A 25046-nucleotide genomic window follows, 5' to 3' on the forward strand; every position below is an offset into this window, starting at 1 on the left:
TTTATCGAATTAAAAGGATATAGTTGTGCATTAAAGATCTTGATGCAATGGTTAAGCTAGAAGTCAGCATACTAATGATTTTAAATTGCACAAGATCTGTCCATGTAATATACTACGTTGACCGTCGGGTTTTTATAGGAAAATTATAACTCTTGGAATCCAATTTGTAGAGAAGGTAGTAAAAGAATATTAAAAACATCCTTATTTTTATATTCAGAACAAAAACACAATTCGTACTTCCCAAATTATAAAAAAACGTAGAACCTTTTTAATGTCATCTCACAGTCCACAATGGAAATATCTTAAACGATACAGTTTTTGTTGCATTAGATGTTCATTCGACAGTCCATGTCTCTTCAATGATACTCGAGGCAAAAATCCAAGATCCAAAGCTTATCACAGTTACATTCCCAATACACATTGATAATGATGAGATAACAGCTACGTGACATTCTTTCGCACACAATTATGTATACACCCCTCCCTATTTTGGGGTCATGTGGTCTTTATTGATTTTTGAGAAATGACATTCATGTTTGAAGATCTTGATATCTAATGTTAAAAAGGTTTTTCACTTAAATAAAGGCATTATGCAAGAAAAATTTTAAAATGTAGTTTTTCACATCTTTTTCTGAATATTATCATGTATTTTGATATTTGATTTCAAAGCATGAACCAAGCTTTCTTCTGTCCATATTGATGCTGAATAGCAATCTTTTTGTTGTCAAATATTTGCTATGGACATGTTTAACTGCACACTGATCATTATTGGAAACATATTATTTGACTCAAATGCTTTGGTTCCCATATCTTTTAACAATTAAGGTGGCTTTATTGTTTCCACCGACTAAATATTTTAATCAGTATGTTGGATTTTAATAGGAAGGTTTGTTTTTAATTACTCAGAAATGTCTACCATGGTAACAATTGTTGTACTTGCATAAAGTACGCTCTATACAATTAAAGTTATGCCAATATGGTGATCACAGAGCTCTGAATGCTTGATACAATATTATTGTTGATATTCTAAATAAGACTCAGCTACATGTAGACAACTCGGAGGACTCTTAAGTCTTCTTCGAGAAAGAATACTCAGTAGTCAGTACGCTACCTTTATGATAACTTGTATGTCTTTGATAAAAAAAAAAGAATGAAAGGAAGAATCATGCGACAACAAACATTGAAAGTTAAACATATTTTTGCTTAGAGTCAAGACGGTTAAATTCTTTTACTTGATTCTTTAACAGGAGAACCTTCACAAAATGCAATTTGGCTACCTTAATTCAAATTACCACCAAAAAGCCCAAACCAACCACCTACACTGTATCTAGACTTTCACCTTTATAGGAACTATTGCCTTTATTTACAGTTAAAAATAAAGTCCTTTTTTTCTTAAACTCGTTTATAACTTTTTATCTTGTGAATTCAAAAGGCCTTGCAATTTAATGTTAAAATGTTGTATTTTTGAATGAATGTTATTTAGAATTAAATACTCTCTGATCAGGTGTGATTTGTTTTATTGAATTTGGTCCAAGCAGGAGGTATTAATTTTGACCTATAATTGGAAAAAAAAATTAATTAATTTCTGTCATTTTTTATTCTATTTTAAATTTGATATATAATTTATCCTAAATAATGATAATTGCCTAACAATGTAATTTTAACACATTTAGTATGTAAATATAAGAATGTTTAAAAATTTACAAAATGGTAAAAATAAACGCAATATTTCGCTAGACCAACTAGCTTTATCAAGCGTGCATCTATCCAGGTGAAATCGGATGTAGATGTTAAGAAACGTTTGCAGCTCAATGTATATGTTGCACTTGAATTTAGCTGCTTTGAAAATAAGAAAATTTTGCCGCTCAATGTATATGTTGCAGTTGGATTAAGATGCCTTGGAAATACAAAATTTGTAGTTGAATTAAGCAACGTCCATTGACCAATATTACGGGATAAATTACGATAATAGATATATATCTTACAAAAGGTTCAACAATTAAAGTAATTTTGCTGGCTGTTTATATCTCATTTAAAAGATAATTATATAACTATTGTATGCAAACATGAAACCATAAAACCTATGAAGTTTTTATATAGGAATTTAGGAAAATTAAAAAAAACCATGTCATCCAAGAAAACCTCAGTAATGTTTTTTTTTTTTTTTTTTTTTTTTATCTCACAGTGGTTTTTAGGTAAAAGAAAAAAAAACTTTAACAAAACTCTAAAACTTTAAAATGAATATAATTAAATTATCTTATACCAGTATATAAGATTATTTAATTTAACCTGGGACTATTATACTAACAGTCTCATATTTATCTCTATTTGATACAAATGATAATCATGTTAGATGTAAAAATTTGTTTGTATTTATTTTATTGTGGCTGTCGTCATATCAGTTAAACGAACATTATTTTAACAGACATTTAAAATTAAAACAAAAAGTTCAGGTTATTTGGTCAAGTATGGTTCAGACTGGCCAAGTATTGTTCAGACCTTTGGTCGAGTATGGTTAAGAATGAACAAAAATAGGTCGAGTACAGGTAGAGAAGTGGGTAAGACTGTTTCAGACTGGTTGAGTAATAGTTCATCCTATTTTCAAAGGCAACAATAAGAATTAAGTACAAATAAGTACAGTCCAGTATGGTTAAGACTGAGGTCAAGTAATGTCTTGTAAAATTCAGACCAATTCAGACTGGTCGAGTTAAATTCAATACAGTCGAGGAGAGATATAGGCCATTACAGACTTTTACCGGTTTGTAGTGTATTGTAAAGCCATTCAGATGCTGATGTGATATTTTAAATATTTTAGAAATATGAGATGTGCAAGAATCTGTTTGTTAAAAAAAGAAGGGACATTTCAATTCATACGTCGAAAATAAATATACAATGCCATGGCAGAAAAGGAAAAAAACAAATAGAAAAACAAAAGCACACAAAACACAACATAGAAACTAAAGATGGTGCAACAGGACTCCCAATAAATTAACTGGACACACATAGAAAAGCGTGAATTTGTTTTATGTCCCCCCAGACGACACCAGGATTGAACATGGAGTACGAAAAAACAATGTTTTTCACAGTACGAAAACAGGAGTGAAAATGTTAAGTCCCACTAAACATACTAAATACTCATCATAGGACACGATCTCATCAATCAGATTCCGCATATTTGGAAAATTACATCAAGATATTTCGTGACAAAAGTACATTAACAAACCTTGGATGCATTCTCATAACTGCATATAGACATTACAATATGTATTATGTAGCTTACTTGTGATTGAGTTCAAATACTTATTATTTTACCCTTCCTGAAGAATGTTCTTCACATATTATTTTGTAGAAGATCCTTCCTATATTGAGCGCATAGAGGGAGAAAATGAAACTTTGACCTGTAATGTACGCTCTAAGAATAAACCTGTATATTGGACGAAAGATGGCAAAGCAATAACATTGAAAGAGAATTGTACAATGTCCAATCATGGCACTGAACACAAACTTATAATAACGAAAGTTAAAGCAGATGACAGTGGAGAATATAGTGTTAAAGTTGGAAAATGTTCAAAAAGATTTCAACTGAAAATTATAGGTATATACATAAGACGTTGTTCTGCTATTGTATGTTTGTAAATGTTCTGTACCAACTAATGTATTTATGAACATTTAATCACATAGTTTAGACTACTAACCATTAAAGCATTTTAATTTTGTTTTCAATGCTTCATAACTCCTCCTCAGTTATTCCATCAATTTAAAAAATAATTTGTTGATTTGTAAATAAGCCCGTTCTGTTGAGAAAGTTTCTATGAGTCCGATTATATAATGGAATAAAACATGACCATGAAATCTATTGAAGAATATAATATGAATGTATAGTAACTTTTTTGGTGTAACCAACACAATTTCTTTATGATTTGTTTAATTTAATAGGTTCAGAATAAAATCTGCAATTCTACTCACACGTCAACTTTAATGATTAAATATACACCCGATTACCTTAAATAGATAATATATTTAACGGGTTAGTACTATCTAAAAAGAATTAAGTGTTTAACCCTTGGATTTTAACTGCAATAATGTAATTCATAAACTGTACATTGACTGTCTAAATCCCTTGTAATCTTTTGTAATAAGTACAAAATCACTTCATAATTGGGTATTTCAAGTACTTACAACAACTGAAACAGTGTTGATAAGCATACAACAGTCGATACTACATTCAGATGGACATAAAATTGAGGATGAAAATTAGAAATGTGTCTAAGAGACAACAACCCGGCCAAATATCAAAAACCCGCCGAAGGCCAGCAATCGATTTTTAACACAGCGAGTAAATTCCACACCCTGGGACGTGCTTCAACTGGCCCCTAAACAAAAATGTTTACTAGTTCAGTGATAATGGTTGGCACACTTTACTCCGAAATATATAAATGAACTTAATTTAAAAAATCATATTTATAACACTAACAACACTGAGAAAAAATGCGATGGCTCGGGTTAAATATGTTATGCGAGATTTCAACCCTCCCTACATGTTCTGTGAATAACGGTCACCTATAGATATAGGAAGTAGTGGTGTGAGTGTCAATGAGACAACTCTCCAATCAAATAACAATTTATAAAAGTAAACCATTATAGGTCTATGTACGGCCTTCAACACGGAGCCTTGGCTCACACCGAACAACAAGCTATAAAGGGCACCAAAATTCCTAAATGAATGTAAAACCATTCAAACGGGAAAACCAACGGTCTAGTTTGTTAAAAAAAAACAAGTTTAGAAAAAAATGTATGGAACATTAAATCATGACAAAAGACATGACTTTATAAAACTCATCATATCATATACACATCTTAGGATTTGGAGATATCGGATAAAACACTCCATAGCAAAATTAAGCATTTTATTAACACTTAAGTTTTAAGCAAATTGCTTGCAATTTAGATAAGTATCTATAGCTTTCATTGTGATAAGGATTATAACACAATGTTGACTGTTGTATCCCTATGTTTACACTTTTACCTACCATGTCTGTTTGTATTGTTCAAATATCGTTCTCAATATAATAGATTATCCCCGTTTTTTTATGCCCCACCTACGATAGTAGAGGGGCATTATGTTTTCTGGTCTGTTCGTCCGTCCGTCTGTTCGTTCGTCCGTCCGTCCGTCTGTCCCGCTTCAGGTTAAAATTTTTGGTCAAGGTAGTTTTTGATGAAGTTGAAGTCCAATCGACTTCAAACTTGGTACACATGTTCCCTATGATATGATCTTTCTAATTTTAATGCCAAATTAGAGATTTTACCCCAATTTCACGGTCCACTGAACATAGAAAATGATAGTGCGAGTTGGGCATTCGTGTACTGAGGACACATTCTTGTTATCTTTTGATTTGCTAACGCACCCCTGGGTGTTGCTAACTCATATACTCGGACGTTGCTATTTATTTCACCGGGGAACTTCACGCGCGTTTTCTTTAGTTCTATGGTTGTTCCTCGTAAATTATCCATGATGTCTGTTATTAAATATGTAATTCAGTAACGATTTTATCGTGTAATTCCGATCATTTGCACTTATTCTAGTAAATGCATCACTAAGCTGTCACATTGTTCTGGAAAAGTACTACTAACCTATCTAAGTGAATTATTACGTTGACATCACATCGTATATGACGTAACTCTCACAACATTGAGCACAAAATTTCTCTGTCTCTGGATTTAAAACGTCTTATATTTGACTATGTGTATGATTCTACCAAAATAAAGACCCTGCACCTCGTTTAAAATATATCAAATTCCTGAATTTAAAATAAAAATGAAAAAAAAAGAAAACAAATGTTGCTTTCACGTTACATTTGAGGGCGAATTTCTTTTAAAATCGCTAGATTTTGACTAACAACGGGTAAATTAGTTATGTACGTTCATATCCGTAGAGATGCAAACGTGGTATGTTAACATAAAACCTCTGTGTAGTGATATTTGACCATATTTATATTTTTAACAAGTGATTGAGCTTTACCATTGTGTTGATTTGAAAAGTAGAAGACCACAGAATAAATGTGTAAAAAAAATATGAAGTTATCAAATGTATCTAAAGTATCTAATTTTCAAAGAACTTGTGTTTTTAACCACCAAACTGCCGCATCTCCAAAGCATGGTCAGGGTATGCTTATTTACGGGAAATAAATCAAACTTTAATTCGTACCCAGAAAAAGTCTCAACTTCAAAAAGTAAAATCACAAAAATACTGAACTCAGAGGAAAATCAATTCGGAAAGTCCATAATCACATGGCAAAATCAAATAACAAAACGCATCAAAAACGAATGGACAAGAACTGTCAAATTCCTGACTTGGTACAGGCATTTTCAAATGTATATCACATCGAGCCATCAAACAGTTCCGAGTTTACGATACGGACTAAGCTACAGAAGAAAACGTTACTATTACCGCCAATGGAGAAACAATTGCGCATATTCGAGCAGCGGCCTATTTATGTTGCCTTGATTGCCCAAGATATCTTTTAACTTAATGAGACTGTCTATCAAGTGAAGGTTTAGCTAGCTATAAACCGGCCAGGTTAAATCATAAAAAAAAGAAAGAAATGGAGTGTGATTATCAATGAGACAACTCTGAAAACGAGACTAAATGACACAGACATTAACAACTATAGGTCACCGAAAGACCTTCAGCAATGAGCAAGGCCCATATCGCATGGTCGTCTATAAAAAGCCCCGAAATGATATGGTAAAACAATGCAAACGAGAAAACTAACTACCTAATTTATGTAAAGAAATGAGAGAAAAACAAATATGTAACACTTTAAAAAACGACAACCACTTAATTAACTATTTTCTTTATAATCATATAATCCAATGTAATAAGTCAGGAATATGACAGTGGTTATCCATACGTATACGTTTGATGTGTAAAGGCTTTTGATTTTGCTACTTGCTTAAGGACTTACCGTTTACAAGTTTCGGTAAAACCAGGACATTAGTCATGGGAAAGACGTAGTTGGTCAGGTCAAGTTTTCTAACTCTTGAAAATATTTTTTTTCTATTTTTTTCTTATATTTTTGTATTAAATGTTTTAATCTTCCTTGGTATCGAATTTGAAGTCTATCCTGTCAATAGTAAAACAATGTGTAGCTGTTTCGTATCGGTCAGGACATTAGTAGTTTCAAAGTCAAGTTGGTCAGGTCAAGTTTTCTAACTCTTATAAATAGTTTTTTTTTTATTTTTTTAAATTTTATTTATAAAATATAAGTTCTCATCTTGCTTGATTCCACATTTCAAGTAAATCCATCCAATAATAAAAAAGTATTTAGCATTTTCATTTCTGTCAGGACACTGTCAAAACATTGTCAGGACATTAGTGTAACCCAACAAAAGTTACTCAGCAAAATGACAATAATAAATATTTTAACAAAGGATTACTAGCAGTTACTGAATTGCAAGTTATAGATTGATTAAATGATTATGTCTTCATCATACGAAAATGGAGCCTAATCCTTTCCGTAAGGGGTTTAAGTTACGTTCAAATAAAATACGCTGTTACATTCATTAGAATACTTTAATTTAACTAAACAGACATCTAGAAAATTCAGGACCCAACGGAGTGTGTGTTAGCAGACTAAAAAATGTTTCAGTTCAGTGATAATGGTGGTCATACTTAATAACTGTAAATTCAGAAATAATGGCTTTCATTTATTATTGCGATTTTGTCATTTTGAATTTAAATGCGATCTAAATTTTTGCGATATTGAGAGAAGTCCTGTTTAATTCATGAAAATAATTTCAAAATGCGAGTTTAAATTATTGCGATTATTACTTTGTCATATTTTTCGCAATAACAAAAACCTCGCAAAAAGTTCTGAATTGATAGTGTAGAAAATGTGAATGAACTAACATTAAAGATCCTACAAGACTATCAAAGGACAGAATCTCCTGACTTTGGGCCGGCGCAAACAAGCAACGAGGTTAAACATGTTTTTGAGATCCCAACCCTTCCCAATAAATGTAGTCAATGTGAAATAATAAACACACATCAATGCGTACATTAAAACTCAGTTTAGATGAAGTCTAAGTCTGATTTTAGAATAGGTAACAAGAAGCTCAAAACCAAGCACAATCCCTTCAGTAAGGACAGTTTCAAACAATCATAAAATATATAAGAAGAACATAATCTATCTCATGCTTACAACTGGTTTTAGAATAACAGTGTTTATTTTGGATGCAAAGACTATATTAGTGAATCAATATTAATACCAAAATATGTCATCTCTGATTAAATGACAACAACATTATAGCTATATCCCATCTTGATAAGTCTGTTTAAAGGTTTGGTTTTGAGTTGAATGGCGACAAATTTGTACTTTGAAAACGAATTTCCTCTATAAGATTTTCAAATGAAAGACCTGAACGTATAAGATGACTGTTTTTGTTAAAATCAAATACGCTGTGCCATGCATGAGCAAATCAAACAAGTTGTTTATTTTTATTATAATTTATCTAAACAGATTGTTTTCTGGAAGACCCTTCCAGTGTTGAGTACATAGAAGGAGAAGATGCAATATTAACGTGTAAAATAAGTCCTACAAGTCTACCTGTCGAATGGCTGAAAGATGGAAATGCTGTTAAACTAGACGAACATTGTGGACAGTCTTATGAAGGCACAACACACAACCTTATTATAAAGAACGTAACATTAGATAGAAGTGGAGTATATTGTATGAAAGTCGGAAACTTTTCCAGACAACTACACCTGAAAATTAAAGGTATTTTGAGTTGGTTAAAACATTTAATATTGAATGAGATGTTGTTCTAAATCATGTTAGTTTGCAAGTGTTATCGTTTTGTACCAATATTGTTTTGTATCAACCAATGTGTTAATGATCTTTCAAACACATGATGACATAATTTAAGCTAGTAACAAAAAAATGGAGCTTCCTAAATCTTATTGCAATATGTTATCATCGCCTACTTCGTGATTTCCACCAACATAGACATTATTGCTGATTTATTTATAATCTCTGTGATACAATTTATATGAGTCAGTGTATATCGAAAATAAAATGATATCCTTGAATCCATTAACACTATGTTGTTAATGAATGATATCATGTCAAGTGCACGCACACATTTTTTTCTAGACTGACACAACATTCATAAGTTCATACTTAATTCAGATGGATCAATAAAATTCTTGAAAAATGAATAGTATTGCAAAGGGGTAAAATAAACCTTAGTTTTGGAATAGCGTCAGCATTATATAAACAATCAAAGATAGGTACATTTCGATGATATTTGATGTTAATATGAAATTGTTGATTTCCTTGATCGTGACGAAACAGCCATTAACAGTGGCATTGACCCATATAATTGTTTAAATGAATCAAAAATACCATACTTAAGATGTTGTATTCCAGATGTGCATTTCGTCTACATTATATTCAGAATTAGCGCTCAAGTCAAAACAGAAATTGAAACATATATGGTATGAGTATGAACTTTGAATATTTAATGTTTGCATCATTTTACACAGAAATCAATGAAACATGTATATTATTAAACTTACAATGGAAATGGAGAAAGTGTCAAACAAACAACAACCCGACCGAAGGGCATTTATGCTGCTTTAAGACAGCGCTACAAACCTGCACCCGTAGGGGTGTTTCAGCTGTCTCCTAGACTAAAATTTGGAATAGTTCCGTGATAATGAAGGCAATACAAAACTATAGAACATTTATATAAACTATCATTAATAATCATACAAGACTAACAAATGCCTGAGTCTTCTTACTACAAACCCGTGAAAAGATAAAAAAAAAAAATACAAAGGAAAATAATTTAACAGATATAGGAGAGAACTTAATTCAAATACAAGTCAATTCACATGGAGAAGGGAAAATGATACAAAAATAGCCAGTAGAATTGACTTCTTTTAAAAATTCCTGATATAAGATCGCATGTTATGAAAGCAGATATTCGACCTGCAATGATCTCATATACTGATCACCAAGCAATTTCTTAACCAGTTAGACAAAATTTGGAAGAAAGATGTAGGGCATTCTTTAAAATTAATAATAGTAAACTTACAGATTAAAATATAAATTAATCGAAAACTATCAAAAAAAAAAAAAAATACTTACCAAATTTTAAAACACTTTGGGATATGTTTAAATGAGAGTTAAGAACCGAAACTCTTACTTACTGCAAACAAATGTCATCTCAAAATAATAATGAATAAAAAAATATAGAAATGAAATTAAGAAAATTAAATGAAAAAATAAATACAAGCCCAACTATGGAAAACGAAATTTAAACCATTGAAAATGAACTTTAATACCTCTATATAAATAAGGTTGAAGGTGCACAATTAAGAGTACAATGGTTAGAAGAAGGAGATAAAAACACTAAATTCTTCCTGGGCCTTGAAAAATCAAGACAAATCAAAAAGAGTACAGCGCTTAAAGATAAAGAAGGAAAAATACATGTAGTTACAGAACACTCAGAAATTCTAAACACAGAAAGATCCTACTATGAAAATCTATATAAAAGCCGAACTTAAAAGATATTAAAAATTATATACATGAAACCAACATTGATCTCTTTCTATAAGAAGTATAAAATGAATCCTTTGGGGGCCCCTTAACAGTAGAAGAATGCACTAAGGCAATATTCAAAATGAAATTTAGGGTATAGGCTTTGGTAAAACCAAAATTTTCCTCTCGTTTAATTTTTCTGATATTTACATCATTAAAAAGGTAGGGGTCCATGCATCATCTGCCAAAGTCTGTTTAAGATATATTGAATATGACCAGTTTTGGGGTACCCCTAAAAACGGTCGAAAACACTAGAAGGTAAAAATCATTGAGTGTTTTTGCACATATTGCTATTAGAAATACCCATAACTGTTATATTGCAAAGAAGAGACATATGTTATAGTAAATCTGAAACATCATAGTTAAACAAAATAGCTTGAATGTAAAAAACACGGTTTTTGATAATTGATGCAACAAAAAGTCTGGCCAGCTCAGATAACACATTTTTTGTCAAATGTAGCCAGAAAAAATTGTCGTTTCATTCTTTTAAAAAATAGTCTAAACATTTTTTAACGTTCATCGCCATGGCGTTGTCAGTTTGTTTTAGATTTATGAGTTTGACTGTCCCTTTGGTATCTTTCGTCCCTCTTTTAGTTATTAATCTTTAAAATCACAAAATTTAATCGAATTTGACGGTTTGAAATTTTCAAAATTTTCCAGACTGACAAGGCACACGAAAATAAATAGAAATTTGGGATAAAATCAGTTTTCCCTTACAAAACCTCCTACAAACTGTCTATGCATTATTTCTATGTGAAATAGTCAAAGGAGTACTGTCCCAATAATAATTGTAATACATTTTATAAGGAAAACAGTAATATTCGGTATGGGACGAGTATCCTTGGGACGAGTTGACGTAATTTTCTAATCACAACTATTAATTGGTTTCTCTCCACAGACTACAAAATGCCCCTGTCATCAATAGCAGACGCTTTCAGAATTCATTGTTTTGACAGTCTGTCACTATCGAAGTACTATCTTTGTGTTAATGTAGATTATCTATTAGCATGAACTTGTACAAGAATTGATGTTCAGATAATATCTTCTAAAATAGTGCCTTTTATATTGAAATAAAAAACACAAACAGTAAGTACAAACTCTGTATCAATGACTTAGCACTAAAATTATATTACTCATTATTTAATCAGTTTGTTCAAATCGAATTTCCCAAAACTTCCAAGATTTTTTTTCTAAATGATGCCACAAGGTCCTTTACTTTAGTCAGTACAGTTGCTCCAGAACTCATCAGACTCAGTCCATTGGTGTTTTGTTAAGCATATCATGTATGAATGGTAATTTTCTACCTTTCATCCACATCATTAAAACAGATGTTCTTAAGTTTAATGATTTGGTGGTGTTGAGCATGTATGAAGCTTACTGGATCTGTCTGCATCATTTTCACAGTCAAATGTAAACAACACAAATGCTTGATGATCACTGTTTAATTTTCTGCTATGTTAAAACGCACTAATGACTTTCAATACATGTGTAAGAGTTGTCTCCCATATACCAGGTCTACCCTCTTAAATAAATCTCCAGGAATAGATGGGCTAAGTGTAAAATTTTATCGCACTTTTTGTAGTAATTTAAAGAATTTACTGTTGAAGTTTTTATACGACCGCAAAATTTGAAAATTTTTTCGTCGTATATTGCTATCACGTTGGCGGCGTCGTCGTCGTCGTCGTCGTCGTCGTCCGAATACTTTTAATTTTCGCACTCTAACTTTAGTAAAAGTGAATGGAAATCTATGAAATTTTAACACAAGGTTTATGACCACAAAAGGAAGGTTGGTATTGATTTTGGGAGTTTTGGTCCCATTATTTTAGGAATAAGGGGCCAAAAAGGGCCCAAATAAGCATTTTCTTGGTTTTCGCACTATAACTTTAGTTTAAGTTAATAGAAATCTATGAAATTTTGACACAAGGTTTATGACCACAAAAGAACGGTTGGGATTGATTTTGGGAGTTTTGGTTTCAACAGTTTAGGAATTAGGGGCCAAAAAAGGGCCCAAATAAGCATTATTCTTGGTTTTCGCACAATAACTTTAGTTTAAGTAAATAGAAATCAATGAAATTTAAACACAATGTTAATGACTACAAAAGGAAAGTTGGTATTGATTTTGGGAGTTAAGGTCCCAACAGTTTAGGAATTAGGGGCCAAAAAGGGACCCAAATAGCATTTTTCTTGGTTTTCGCACCATAACGTTAGTATAAGTAAATAGAAATCTATGAAATTTAAACACAAGGTTTATGACCATAAAAGGAAGGTTGGTATTGATTTTGGGAGTTTGGGTCCCACAGAATAAGGGGCCCAAAGGGTCCAAAATTAAACTTTGTTTGATTTCATCAAAATTGAATAATTGGGGTTCTTTGATATGCCGAATCTAACTGTCATGACTGTGTATGTAGATTCTTAACTTTTGGTCCCGTTTTCAAATTGGTCTACATTAAGGTCCAAAGGGTCCAAAATTAAACTTAGTTTGATTTTGACAAAAAATGAATCAGTTAGGTTCTTTGATATGCTGAATCTAAAAATGTACTTAGATTCTTGATTATTGGCCCAGTTTTCAAGTTGGTCCAAATCGGGGTCCAAAATTAAACTTTGTTTGATTTCATCAAAAATTGAATAAATGGGGTTCTTTGATATACCAAATCTAACTGTGTATGTAGATTCTTCATTTTTGGTCCTGTTTTCAAATTGGTCTACACTAAAGTCCAAAGGGTCCAAAATTAAACTTAGTCTGATTTTAACAAAAATTGAAATCTTGGGGTTCTTTGATATGCTGAATCCAAAAATGTACTTAGATTTTTTATTATGGGCCCAGTTTTCAAGTTGGTCCAAATCAGGATCTAAAATTATTATATTAAGTATTGTGCAATAGCAAGTCTTTTCAATTGCACAGTATTGCGCAATGGCAAGAAATATCTAATTGCACAATATTGTGAAATAGCAAATTTTTTTTTAATTAGAGTTATCTTTCTTTGTCCAGAATAGTAAGCAAGAAATATCTAATTGCAAAATATTGTGCAATAGCAAGATTTTTTTTAATTGGAGTTATCTTTCTTTGTCCAGAATCAACTTAAATCTTTGTTATATACAATATACAATGTATATTCACTTTTTACAACCAACTGATAAATTAAAATAATCTTTACCATTCAGTGATAACAAGCAGTTTTTTTACATCTTAATATTTTATGATGTATTTAAATGAGTAGTTATTGTTGCAAACTCCATTAGAAATTTTAATTGAGATTAGTTTTGGAATAAGGGAAAGGGGGATGTGATTAAAAAAATTGGGTTCAATTTTTTATACGACCGCAAAAATTTTAATTTTTTTGTCGTATATTGCTATCACGTTGGCGTCGTCGTCTGCGTCGTCGTCGTCGTCGTCGTCGTCCGAATACTTTTAGTTTTCGCACTCTAACTTTAGTAAAAGTGAATAGAAATCAATGAAATTTTAACACAAGGTTTATGACCACCAAAGGAAGGTTGGGATTGATTTTGGGAGTTTTGGTCCCAACATTTTAGGAATTAGGGGCCAAAAAGGGCCCAAATAAGCATTTTCTTGGTTTTCGCACTATAACTTTAGTTTAAGTGAATAGAAATCTATGAAATTTTGACACAAGGTTTATGACCACAAAAGGAAGGTTGGGATTAATTTTGGGGGTTTTGGTTCCAACAGTTTAGGAATTAAGGGCCAATAAAGGGCCCAAATAAGCATTATTCTTGGTTTTCGCACCATAACTTTAGTATAAGTAAATAGAAATCTATGAAATTTAAACACAAGGTTTATGACCATAAAAGGAAGGTTGGGTTTGATTTTGGGAGTTTTGGTCCTAACAGTTTAGGAATAAGGGGCCCAAAGGGTCAAAAATTGAACTTTGTGTGATTTCATCAAAAATTGAATAATTGGGGTTCTTTGATATGCCGAGTCTAACTATGTATGTAGATTCTTAATTTTTGGTCCTGTTTTCAAATTGGTCTACATTAAGGTCCAAAGGGTCCAAAATTAAACTTAGTTTGATTTTAACACAAATTGAATCCTTGGGGTTCTTTGATATGCTGAATTTAAAAATGTACTTAGATTTTTAATTATTGGCCTAGTTTTCAAGTTGGTCCAAATGGGGGTCCAAAATTAAACTTTGTTTGATTTCATCAAAAATTGAATAAATGGGTTCTTTGATATGCCAAATCTAACTGTGTATGTAGATTCTTAATTTTTGGTCCAGTTTTCAAATTGGTCTACATTAAGGTCCAAAGGGTCCAAAATTAAACTAAGTTTGATTTTAACAAAAATTAAATTCTTGGGCTTATTTGATATGCTTTATCTAAATATGTACTTTGATTTTTGATTATGGGCCCAGTTTTCAAGTTGGTCCAAATCAGGATTCCATATCAAGTATTGTGCAATAGCAAGAAATTTTCAATAGCACAGTATTGCACAATAGCAAGAAATATCTAATTGCACAATATTGTGCAATAGCAATTAATTTTCAATTGGAGTTATCTTTCTTTGTATAGAATAGTAGTTGATAATATATGTTGGAAATTTGCCAGACATGACTATGATGTCATTTTCTAGTTTTATTTGCCAATAACTTTATGTAAATAAATTCATTGGAAATTTGCCAATATAAAATGTTGCTGATGAAGCTTTTTTTCCTTATCTTATCTAAAATGTTTTTCGATAATGTATGTTGGAAATTTGCCAGACATGACTATGATGTCATTTTCTATTTTTATTTGCCACTAACTTTATGTAAATAACTTCAATGGAAATTTGCCAATATAAAATGTTGCTGATGAAGTTTTTTTATTGTTTTATACAATAAACAATGTATATTCACTTTTACTACCAACCAATCTTTACCATTCAGTGATAACAAGCACTTTATTTTACATTTTAATATTTTATGATGTATTTAAAAGAGTAGTTATTGTTGCAAACTCCATTAGAAATTTGAATTGATATCAGTTTTGGAAAAAGGGAAACGGGGATGTGAAAAAAAGGGGGGGGGGGTTAAATTTTTCTCATTTCAGATTTCATAAATAAAAAGAAAAATTTTTTTTTTGAGAGGATTAACATTCAACAGCATAGTGAATTGCTCAAAGGCAAAAAAAAACTTTTAAGTTCATTAGACCACATTCATTCTGTGTCAGAAACCTATGCTGTGTCAACTATTTAATTTTAGATTTAAATAAGTTTGAAGAAGAAATCTTTAATTGATTTGTAAAATCTTGACATTGGTTTTGTGTAAAAAAAACCATGTAATGTCAAAAATTTGATCACAATCCAAATTCAGAGCTGTATCACGCTTGAATTTTTTGTCCATACTTGCCCCAACTGTTCAGGGTTCGACCTCTGCGGTCGTATAAAGCTGCGCCCTGCGGAGCACCTGGTTAATAAATGCTATGAAGAAGGAGAACTAACAACCATGCAAAAGATAGGTATAATATCCTTAAAGACCCTTTGTTACTGGATAACTATAGACCAATTACACTATTAATATATAGATACAAAATTCAACGTTTAAAACCAAGATATTATAGATTATGCTGAAACCTCTCATATTGATTTATCAAAAGCTTTTGATTCATTAAAATGGGGCTTTATGTATGAATCCCTTACACAATTGGGTCTCCAAATCTCATTCATTAAATAGGTTAAAACATTATATAAGAATATTAAAGCCTGTATGCTTAATAACGGTTGGATTTCCGAAACCTATAATGTATCTCGACAAGGGTGTCTATTCAGTTCTCTTATTTTCACTATAGCAGTAGAAATTCTCGCATGTAGAATAAGGCAGGCTAGTGGTATTAAGGGATTTCAAATCAAATTAGACCCTAAAATACTCTTTTTTTTAATGTAAGCAAGAAATAAACTATGCTTTAAAAAAGATTGAAATATTTGGAACACTCTCAGGTCTTAAACTTAACCGATCTAAAACAGAGGGGATATGCCTAGTCCAACTAAAAAGTTGCCAAGATAAATATAAAAATATAAACTGGAATAAAAACCCTATTAAAAGCTTAGGGTATATTTTGGACGTTAGAAAGATGAATGTGACAGATCAAATACAGAAAGAATTTTAAAAAAGTTAAACGGCCTTTATGTAAAGATTATTTGGAAGGAGGCCTTTAAATGATTAATATTGACAATTTCCTGTCAGCTATACAATTATCCTGGGTCAAACAATCAACATCAATACACTTTGTCAACAGGAAAGTTATTCCCATTTTCTTTTTTAATTAAGAAAAGTTTCCTTTATTCAAGATGTATCCAGGTAGCATTAAAGCAATCCACAACCTTAGTAAAATAGCCCCCTTTTTTACCTAGAAATTGTTTAAAGTTGGTTTAAAATAAGAAATATCTCAAACAAAAACAACAATACAACTTTTATTAATATAAAACAATAATACATTTGGGGCAATAAGCATACAAAATTCAAAACAAATGCTTAATATTTTCAAATTGGATAACAAATGGGATACTATTTATTAATGATATCATCGACAAAGAAGGAAATATTTCACAAAAGGTAGAATAAGATAAATTGGGAATTAAATCGAATTGGATATCAGATCTATCAAGAATAAAACATGCGATATAAAAAAAAGTGACAAATGGAAATAAAATCAGATAAATTGTGCTACACTCAAGTTAAAGGCAAAAAGTTTTCCTTAAAAACACAAAACAACCAAAAATTGATCTGCATTGAAAACCTTCCATCAAAAGAAGTATATAAAAGCATTAATTCAATGACATGTAATATAGAGAAAGAAACACCAAGTTAAATGTAAAAAAGTTGCATGGGGGTGTTTAAATGTAACAAATGATCAATATTTACCTGTACAACAAGTCAACATGCTTACTGAGTATGGACCCTGTACTATCTACTAAATAGAACTTCTTTGATATTTTATAATAAATCATTATGCTTTCTATAAAATTATCATAAAACAATTAAAATATTGCAAAAACTCACCATAAGACACATAAATTAGATAAGTACCTTCTGCTCATCATCAATACACACGTGGTAATCTTATCTTCCGATCATCTCAACTTTCACGTGAAATTATTTTGATCAAGGTAAGGTCAACGATTAAACTATTAACAATATCGGACAATAGATAGAAAAAATTCCGTAATTACGTAATATGACGAAACTGTAAAGCACAAATTGTCAAAATCAATGTACTTACATGTATATATCGTTTAACTAACCATATGTAATAGATATGTTTACTGTATAAACAGTAACTAATTTACAGGGATATCTGACTGAATGATGTGATTCGAGTAATAAAATTAACGGTACTAATTGTCTTGCACCAGATGCGCATTTCGACAATACATGTATCATCAGTGATGTTCGTGGCCTAAATATTTGAAATCCAAAGCTTATATAAAAGATGAAGAGCTATAATCCAACAGGTCCAAAGCTGTGAACAACAGAGAAATGTGCAATAAAAGATTTATTTTGTATAAAGAAATGTGTTTATATTCGAGGCAAAACCCTATTAGTGAATCAATATTAATACAAAAATATGCAATCCATAATGACCTAACAACAAGATCGTAAGTGTATTCCATCTTATTACTATCTGTTTATAGGTTTTGTTAAACTTTTGAGTTTTTTGCTTTTTAAATAGTATTATTCTATAAGATAGATTAGAAATGACATACCTTAACGTATAAGAAGTCTTTGTGTTTATTTATATTTACGAATGATGTCGTGGAATCGATGATAAAAATAAGGTTAATGTTTTGACCTGTTTGTGATATCGAAAATCCTTACAATCATAGATAAAGACAAATTATCTATGATTATTATCATATGATCTATCATAAATTAGATGAAAAGAACATAACCCATATCATAATTTTTTTTGTCTTGCAGAGACCCTATGAGTGTGTCAATATTTATACCAAAATATGCTTTTTCTAATGAGTTGACCACAATATACTTTAACTTGATCCCATTTTACTAAGTTTGTTTAAAGATATGGTTAGCTTTCATGTTAAATGGCCACATATGTATGCTTGTAAAAAATATTATTTTCAAAGATTACAAATAAAATACCATCACGTGTAAGATGATTGCATGTTAATTTCCAATAACGGATGATGTCCTGGTACCGATGATAAAAAATCTGTTATGTTTTGACTAGCTTGTGATATTGAAAACCTTAGTGTTTTAATTTTCCAGTAAAACCAAAACGTCTAACTTTATAATCAAAAACGCTGTAACACATGAATGAATCAAATGTGTTCTCTATTTTTTACGATAATTTATCGAAACAGATTGTTTCCTTGAAGACCCTTCCAATGTTGAGTACATAGAAGGAGAAGATGCAATTTTAACCTGTAAAGTAAGCCCTACAAGTCTACCTGTAGAATGGTTTAAAGATGGCAGTGCTGTTGATCTAGACGATAATTGTGAACAGTCTAATGAAGGCACAAAACACATCCTTAGTGTCAAGCATACCAAATCAGATGACAGTGGAGAATATTGTGTGAAAGTTGGAAATTTTTCCCGAAAACTACAGCTGAAAATTAAAGGTATGAATAAGATGATGTTGTGTGATATGTTTGTTTGCATATGTTGTATTTTTTTGTTTTGGACTTATATTGATTTGTATCAACAAATGTATTTATTAGCATCCAATCACATACTTGACGCTTGATTTTGATTTAAATGCGTTAGGATCTCCTCCTCAGCAATAACACCAGAATAGTTCATTTGTTTTGATTTTTCTGTTGATTAAGTTTCTATGTGTCCGCTTATAAAGTTGAATTTAATATTACCAATTAATATATTTAATAACTTTATGTAAATGTATGGTATTTTGCAGAGCATAGTTTTTGTGATTTTTTGGAATAAGAAGGTTGAGAATAAAATCTGCCACAAAAAAGAAGATCTAGCGATTTATGTCACACTTAAAGGACAAGGGACATAAGCGTTTTGGCCCCAGAAAATGAAACGGTTGACAACTATCTAAAATTGGCACACAATGTTTAAAAAGCACAGGGTCAAGCATCTTCGCTAGCCAAGGGTTACGATCCACTCCCGTTATCTTCACCCTTGGCAGATTTGGCTAACATTTGTGATATCAATATTACCATGAAGACGAAACGCACGTCTGGCGTATTAAATTATAATCCTGGTAACTTTGATAACTTTTTGCGCCATCTATTGGAAGATTAAAGTCACACCCATTCTGAATACATTGTTCTTGACCAATGGTAGCACTTGAACTTTTCAATTTGGAGGTAAAACACGGTAGAGTCTAGATTCTACTTGATAAAGCAGGAAACGAAAAGATACGTCAACATTCAGGCATTTGTGCATGGCACATACACAGGAAATTCTATTAGTTGATTAAAAACATTCAAGTTGTCACTGAATATAGTCGTATGTAACGGGTGCCGCATGTGAAGCAGGATCTGCTTACCCTTCCGGAGCACCTGAGATCACCCCTAGTTTTTTGGTGGGGTTCGTGTGGTTTATTCTTTAGTTTTCTATGTTGTGTCGTGTGTGCTGTTGTTTGTTTGTCTTTTTCATTTTTAGCCATGGCGTTGTCAGTTTGTTTCAGATTTATGAGTTTGACTGTCCCTTTGGTATCTTTCGTCCCTCTTTTAAGTGATGTCAAGACTTATTGCCAAATAAACACGTTGCAATTTCTTACAAACACTTTCTACATCTACACATGATCATGTTCTTAGGCGCTTTTTGATTGAATAAGCGAGTTTCTACTGCAACCAATCAAAATCCTTACCTTTTGTCTCCTAAATTTTATCTCAATCCGCCAAGGGCGAAGAGAACGGGAATGGATCGTAACCCTTGGCTAGCGAAGATGATGGTCAAGAAATATTCATGACTTTTATTTTTTATATCTGATAACGTCAACATTGCGTCATAATTTACATTTCACAAAAAAATGACAAATACAGAATTTATGTAGTATTCCGTCGTTGTTACCATTTTGGAAACGTAATGCGTAGCCTAGAAACAACAAAATAGTTTAAGAGAAGGTTTGTTCCAACTATTGACCTTATCTCACCAGATATATATTTGTTTCTATTGTGCTCACAAACTTTTCTAGTCTTTGATTTACTGCAAATTTGATGAAAAACAAGGAAAAACAAGAATTTATATAAAATATGCAAAATTTATCATAAATTGTTGCCATTGTAACTCATTCGATGTGATTTTTATTGATTTTTTTAGAAAAACTTGTACCATTGTCTACTTCGTACAAATATAAGAATATGTATGATAACTTTAACAGTTGCAGTTAATTTGGACCAAATAAGGGCCTTATTGCCACTATTCTTTTTAACTGCAATAACAAACTGTACATTTTCTATCAAAATTCCTAGTAATCTTTTGTAATTAACACTTACTATTAAGTTATTTTAATTACTGATAACAACAAAAACAGTACTAGTATTGAGATGATATAATTGTGACGTCACTATGTGCGTTGAGGCTTTGACTAACTCGGCTGTGTATTTGTATGTGCTAGATGAAGTTGTTTTACTTTTTATTCTGTAGTTATTCACCACTTATGTTTAATCATGTATATCTTTTATATAGTCATTTTATAAAATTTACTGTTTGCAAAAGTATAAATTATTCTTAATAATATGAATGTTCCTATCCTAGACAGAAAGTCCTAGCCTTATTGGGCACAACTTTTTGGAACTGTTGGTCCTCAGTGCTCTTTAACGTTGTACTTATTTTGGTATTCGAACTGTTTTCATCTGAGCGTCACTGGTTAGTCTTGTGTGGACGAAACGCACATCTGGCGTATTAGATGTTAAACCTAGTACCTTTTGTTACTTATTATTCGTGTTATTCTCTGTCCTATATGTTCTCCCATTTATTTGTATATTATCCTGTCATGTAAGGTTGTCATTTTCATGTTATATTTAACATTGCCATTTAAGCGGGAGGTTTGGCATGCCACAAAACCAGGTTCAACCCACCATTTTTTTCTTAAAATATTCTGTACCAAGTCCAGAAAATGGCCCTTGTTATATTATTGTTCATTTCTGTGTGTGTTACATTTTCATGTTGTGTTTCTTTTGTGTCGTTGTTCTCCTCTTATATTTGATGCGTTTCCCTCAGTTTTAATTTGTATCCGGTGTATCCGGATTTGGTTTCTTTTTCTCAATCGATTTATGAGTTTCAAACAGTGGTATACTACTGTTGTCTTTATTTATATACAACAGTTGATACTCCATTTAAATTGATATATGTTTCTTGAATAATGATCACCAAATTTGTTTAATAAAAAACAGTTTTTAAATGAAATGTATGAAACGTTAAATCATGACAAAAGACATAACTTTATAAAAACACTTCTTATTGACTACTCGTGTTAGAATTTGAAAAAATAGGGAAAACACCTAAATGTTGCAAAGAAATCAGCATTTTATTAACAATTAAGTAACAAGCAATGATCATATCAATGATAAGTCATTTCACTGTACAAGTGGTGACAAATTTGCTTGTGATACCATCGGGAGTAACATGTTCATCTATTAACATGAAGTTGGTATAAAGATTGACTAAACATTTGTAATTATTGTTTTTATTTACAGATTATTTTCTTGAAGGCCCTTCCAATGTTGAGTGCATAGAAGGAAAAGATGCAACTTTGACCTGTAAAGTACGCTCTACGGATCAACCTGCAAATTGGACGAAAGATGGCAAAGAAATATCATTTAACGAAAATTGTACAATGTCCAATCAAGGCACAAAATACAACCTTATAATAAAGAACGTTATATCAGAGAACAGTGGAGAATATTGTATGCAAGTTGGAAAATTTTCCAAGAAAATACAGCTGAAAGTTAAAGGTATTGAGTTTATAGAGCATGATGAGAAACGTAATATTAAATCATATGTCGTTCTTTTATATTCCTGTTTGCAAGCGTCACCGTTTTTGGTTTATAGTGTTTTGTACCAATTAATGTTTTCATTTTCAATCGCACTAAAGTACTATTGCCAAGTTGACCTGATGCTGCTTCTAAGATATGTACCATTTTAACCAAGATTCTATTGTTTTGCTGTCTCATGGATTTATACCATCACTTCTATCATACTTTGAATATATCTATGTTAACAAACAATAGGACAAAAGAAATATTTTATTACTACTAAGCATGTGTAATCTCACAACATATATACATATTTACATAACAAATTACAACTTGGAAAAACTGGGGACTAACATTTTCATATAGATATAAAATTTAAAACTTGGGGGATGAGATACAAAGGCTTATGTGTAGAAATTGTATCGAATTGGCCTTGTATCGAATTGGCATACCAAAGTATAATTTAACTGAACAAACATGTGATTAAGTAAGATCAATTTAAAATATATATCAGCATAACTTAAGTAAAGGCAAATAAAAAATTCATAAATCTGAATAGTAAAATTATACATAAGCATATGTATAAATAGTAAAAACAAAAGAAATTCCATACGTAAGCATGGACAGTATTTAGACATAGAATTGCCTTACGTCAGTATGGATAATAAAATACTAAGATAGTTCACACGTCAGTATGAATATAAGGTAACGAAATAGAGACATCATCAGCATAAAAATAAAAATAAAGTAACCCATACGTCAGCATGGATACTAAAAGGCAAAAAGAATCCATACGTCAGCATGGATAGTAAAAGGCAAAAAGAATCCACACGTCAGCATGGATAGTAAAAGGCAAAAAGAATCCATACGTCAGCATGGATAGTAAAAGACAAAAGAATCCATACGTCAGCATGGATAGTAAAAGGCAAAAGAATCCATACGTCAGCATGGATAGTAACAGGCAAAAAGAATCCATACGTCAGCATGGATAGTAAAAGGCAAAAAGAATCCATATGTCAGCATGGATAGTAAAAGACAAAATAAATCCATACGTCAGCATAGATAGTAAAGGGCAAAAGAATCCATACGTCAGCATGGATAGTAAAAGACAAAAAGAATCCATACGTCAGCATGGATAGTAAAAGGCAAAAATAGTCCATACGTCAGCATGGATAGTAAAAGGCAAAAATAATCCATACTTCAGCATGGATATTAAAGACAAAAGAATCCATACGTCAGCATGGATAGTAAAAGACAAAAGAATCCATACGTCAGCATGGATAGTAAAAGGCAAAAGAATCCATACGTCAGCATGGATAGTAAAAGGCAAAAAGAATCCATACGTCAGCATGGATAGTAAAAGGCAAAGAGAATCCATACGTCAGCATGGATAGTAAAAGACAAAAGAATCCATACGTCAGCATGGATAGTAAAAGGCAAAAGAATCCATACGTCAGCATGGATAGTAAAAGACAAAAAGAATTCATACGTCAGCATGGATAGTAAAAGGCAAAAAGAATTCATACGTCAGCATGGATAGTAAAAGGCAAAAAGAATCCATACGTCAGCATGGATAGTAAAAGGCAAAAAGAATCCATACGTCAGCATAGATAGTAAAAGACAAAGAATCCATACGTTAGCATGGATAGTAAAAAATCCATACGTTAGCATGGATAGTAAAAGGCAAAAGAATCCATATGTCAGCATGGATAGTAAAAGGCAAAAAGAATCCATACGTCAGCATGGATAGTAAAAGGCAAAAAGAATCCATACGTCAGCATGGATAGTAAAAGACAAAAGAATCCATACGTCAGCATGGATAGTAAAAGGCAAAAAGAATCCATACGTCAGCATGGATAGTAAAAGACAAAAGAATCCATATGTCAGCATGGATAGTAAAAGGCAAAAGAATCCATACGTCAGCATGGATAGTAAAAGGCAAAAAGAATCCATACGTCAGCATGGATAGTAAAAGACAAAAGAATCCATATGTCAGCATGGATAGTAAAAGGCAAAAGAATCCATACGTCAGCATGGATAGTAAAAGGCAAAAGAATCCATACGTCAGCATGGATAGTAAAAGGCAAAAAGAATCAATACGTCAGCATGGATAGTAAAAGACAAAAGAATCCATACGTCAGCATGGATAGTAAAAGGCAAAAGAATCCATAGGTCAGCATGGATAGTAAAAGACAAAAAGAATCCATACGTCAGCATGGATAGTAAAAGGCAAAAAGAATCCATACGTCTGCATGGATAGTAAAAGACAAAAGAATCCATACCTCAGCATGGATAGTAAAAGGCAAAAAAATCCATACGTCAGCATGGATAGTAAAAGGCAAGAAGAATCCATACGTCAGCATGGATAGTAAAAGGCAAAAAGAATCCATACGTCAGCATGGATAGTAAAAGACAAAAGAATCCATACGTCAGCATGGATAGTAAAAGACAAAAAGAATCCATACGTCAGCATGGATAGTAAAATAAAGAGATCCATACGTCAGCATGGATAGTAGTATAAAGAGATCCATACGTCAGCATAG

At 31.6% G+C, this 25046-nt stretch overlaps 1 protein-coding gene across 1 annotated transcript; it reads left to right on the forward strand.

The window, feature by feature from the left end:
* The first annotated feature begins 2521 nt into the window (after positions 1 to 2521).
* Positions 2522 to 24617, forward strand: LOC139526286 (obscurin-like protein 1). Its single transcript, XM_071321416.1, has 6 exons — positions 2522 to 2558; positions 3350 to 3595; positions 8520 to 8777; positions 18919 to 19176; positions 22225 to 22512; positions 24391 to 24617. The coding sequence occupies exons 1-6, from the start codon at positions 2522 to 2524 to the stop codon at positions 24615 to 24617; spliced, it is 1314 nt and encodes a 437-aa protein (XP_071177517.1).
* The last annotated feature ends 429 nt before the right edge of the window (positions 24618 to 25046 follow it).

Source organism: Mytilus edulis, chromosome 6 (genome assembly GCF_963676685.1).
Source record: "Mytilus edulis chromosome 6, xbMytEdul2.2, whole genome shotgun sequence".
In the NCBI taxonomy this organism is placed as follows: domain Eukaryota; kingdom Metazoa; phylum Mollusca; class Bivalvia; order Mytilida; family Mytilidae; genus Mytilus; species Mytilus edulis.

Coding starts and splice junctions, on each gene's coding strand:
- LOC139526286 (XM_071321416.1), top strand. CDS start 2,522: ATGAACAAAAATAGGTCGAGTACAGGTAGAGAAGTGG. Junction 8,778..18,918: donor ACTACACCTGAAAATTAAAG/GTATTTTGAGTT, acceptor TTATCGAAACAG/ATTGTTTCCTTGAAGACCCT. Junction 19,177..22,224: donor ACTACAGCTGAAAATTAAAG/GTATGAATAAGA, acceptor TTTTATTTACAG/ATTATTTTCTTGAAGGCCCT.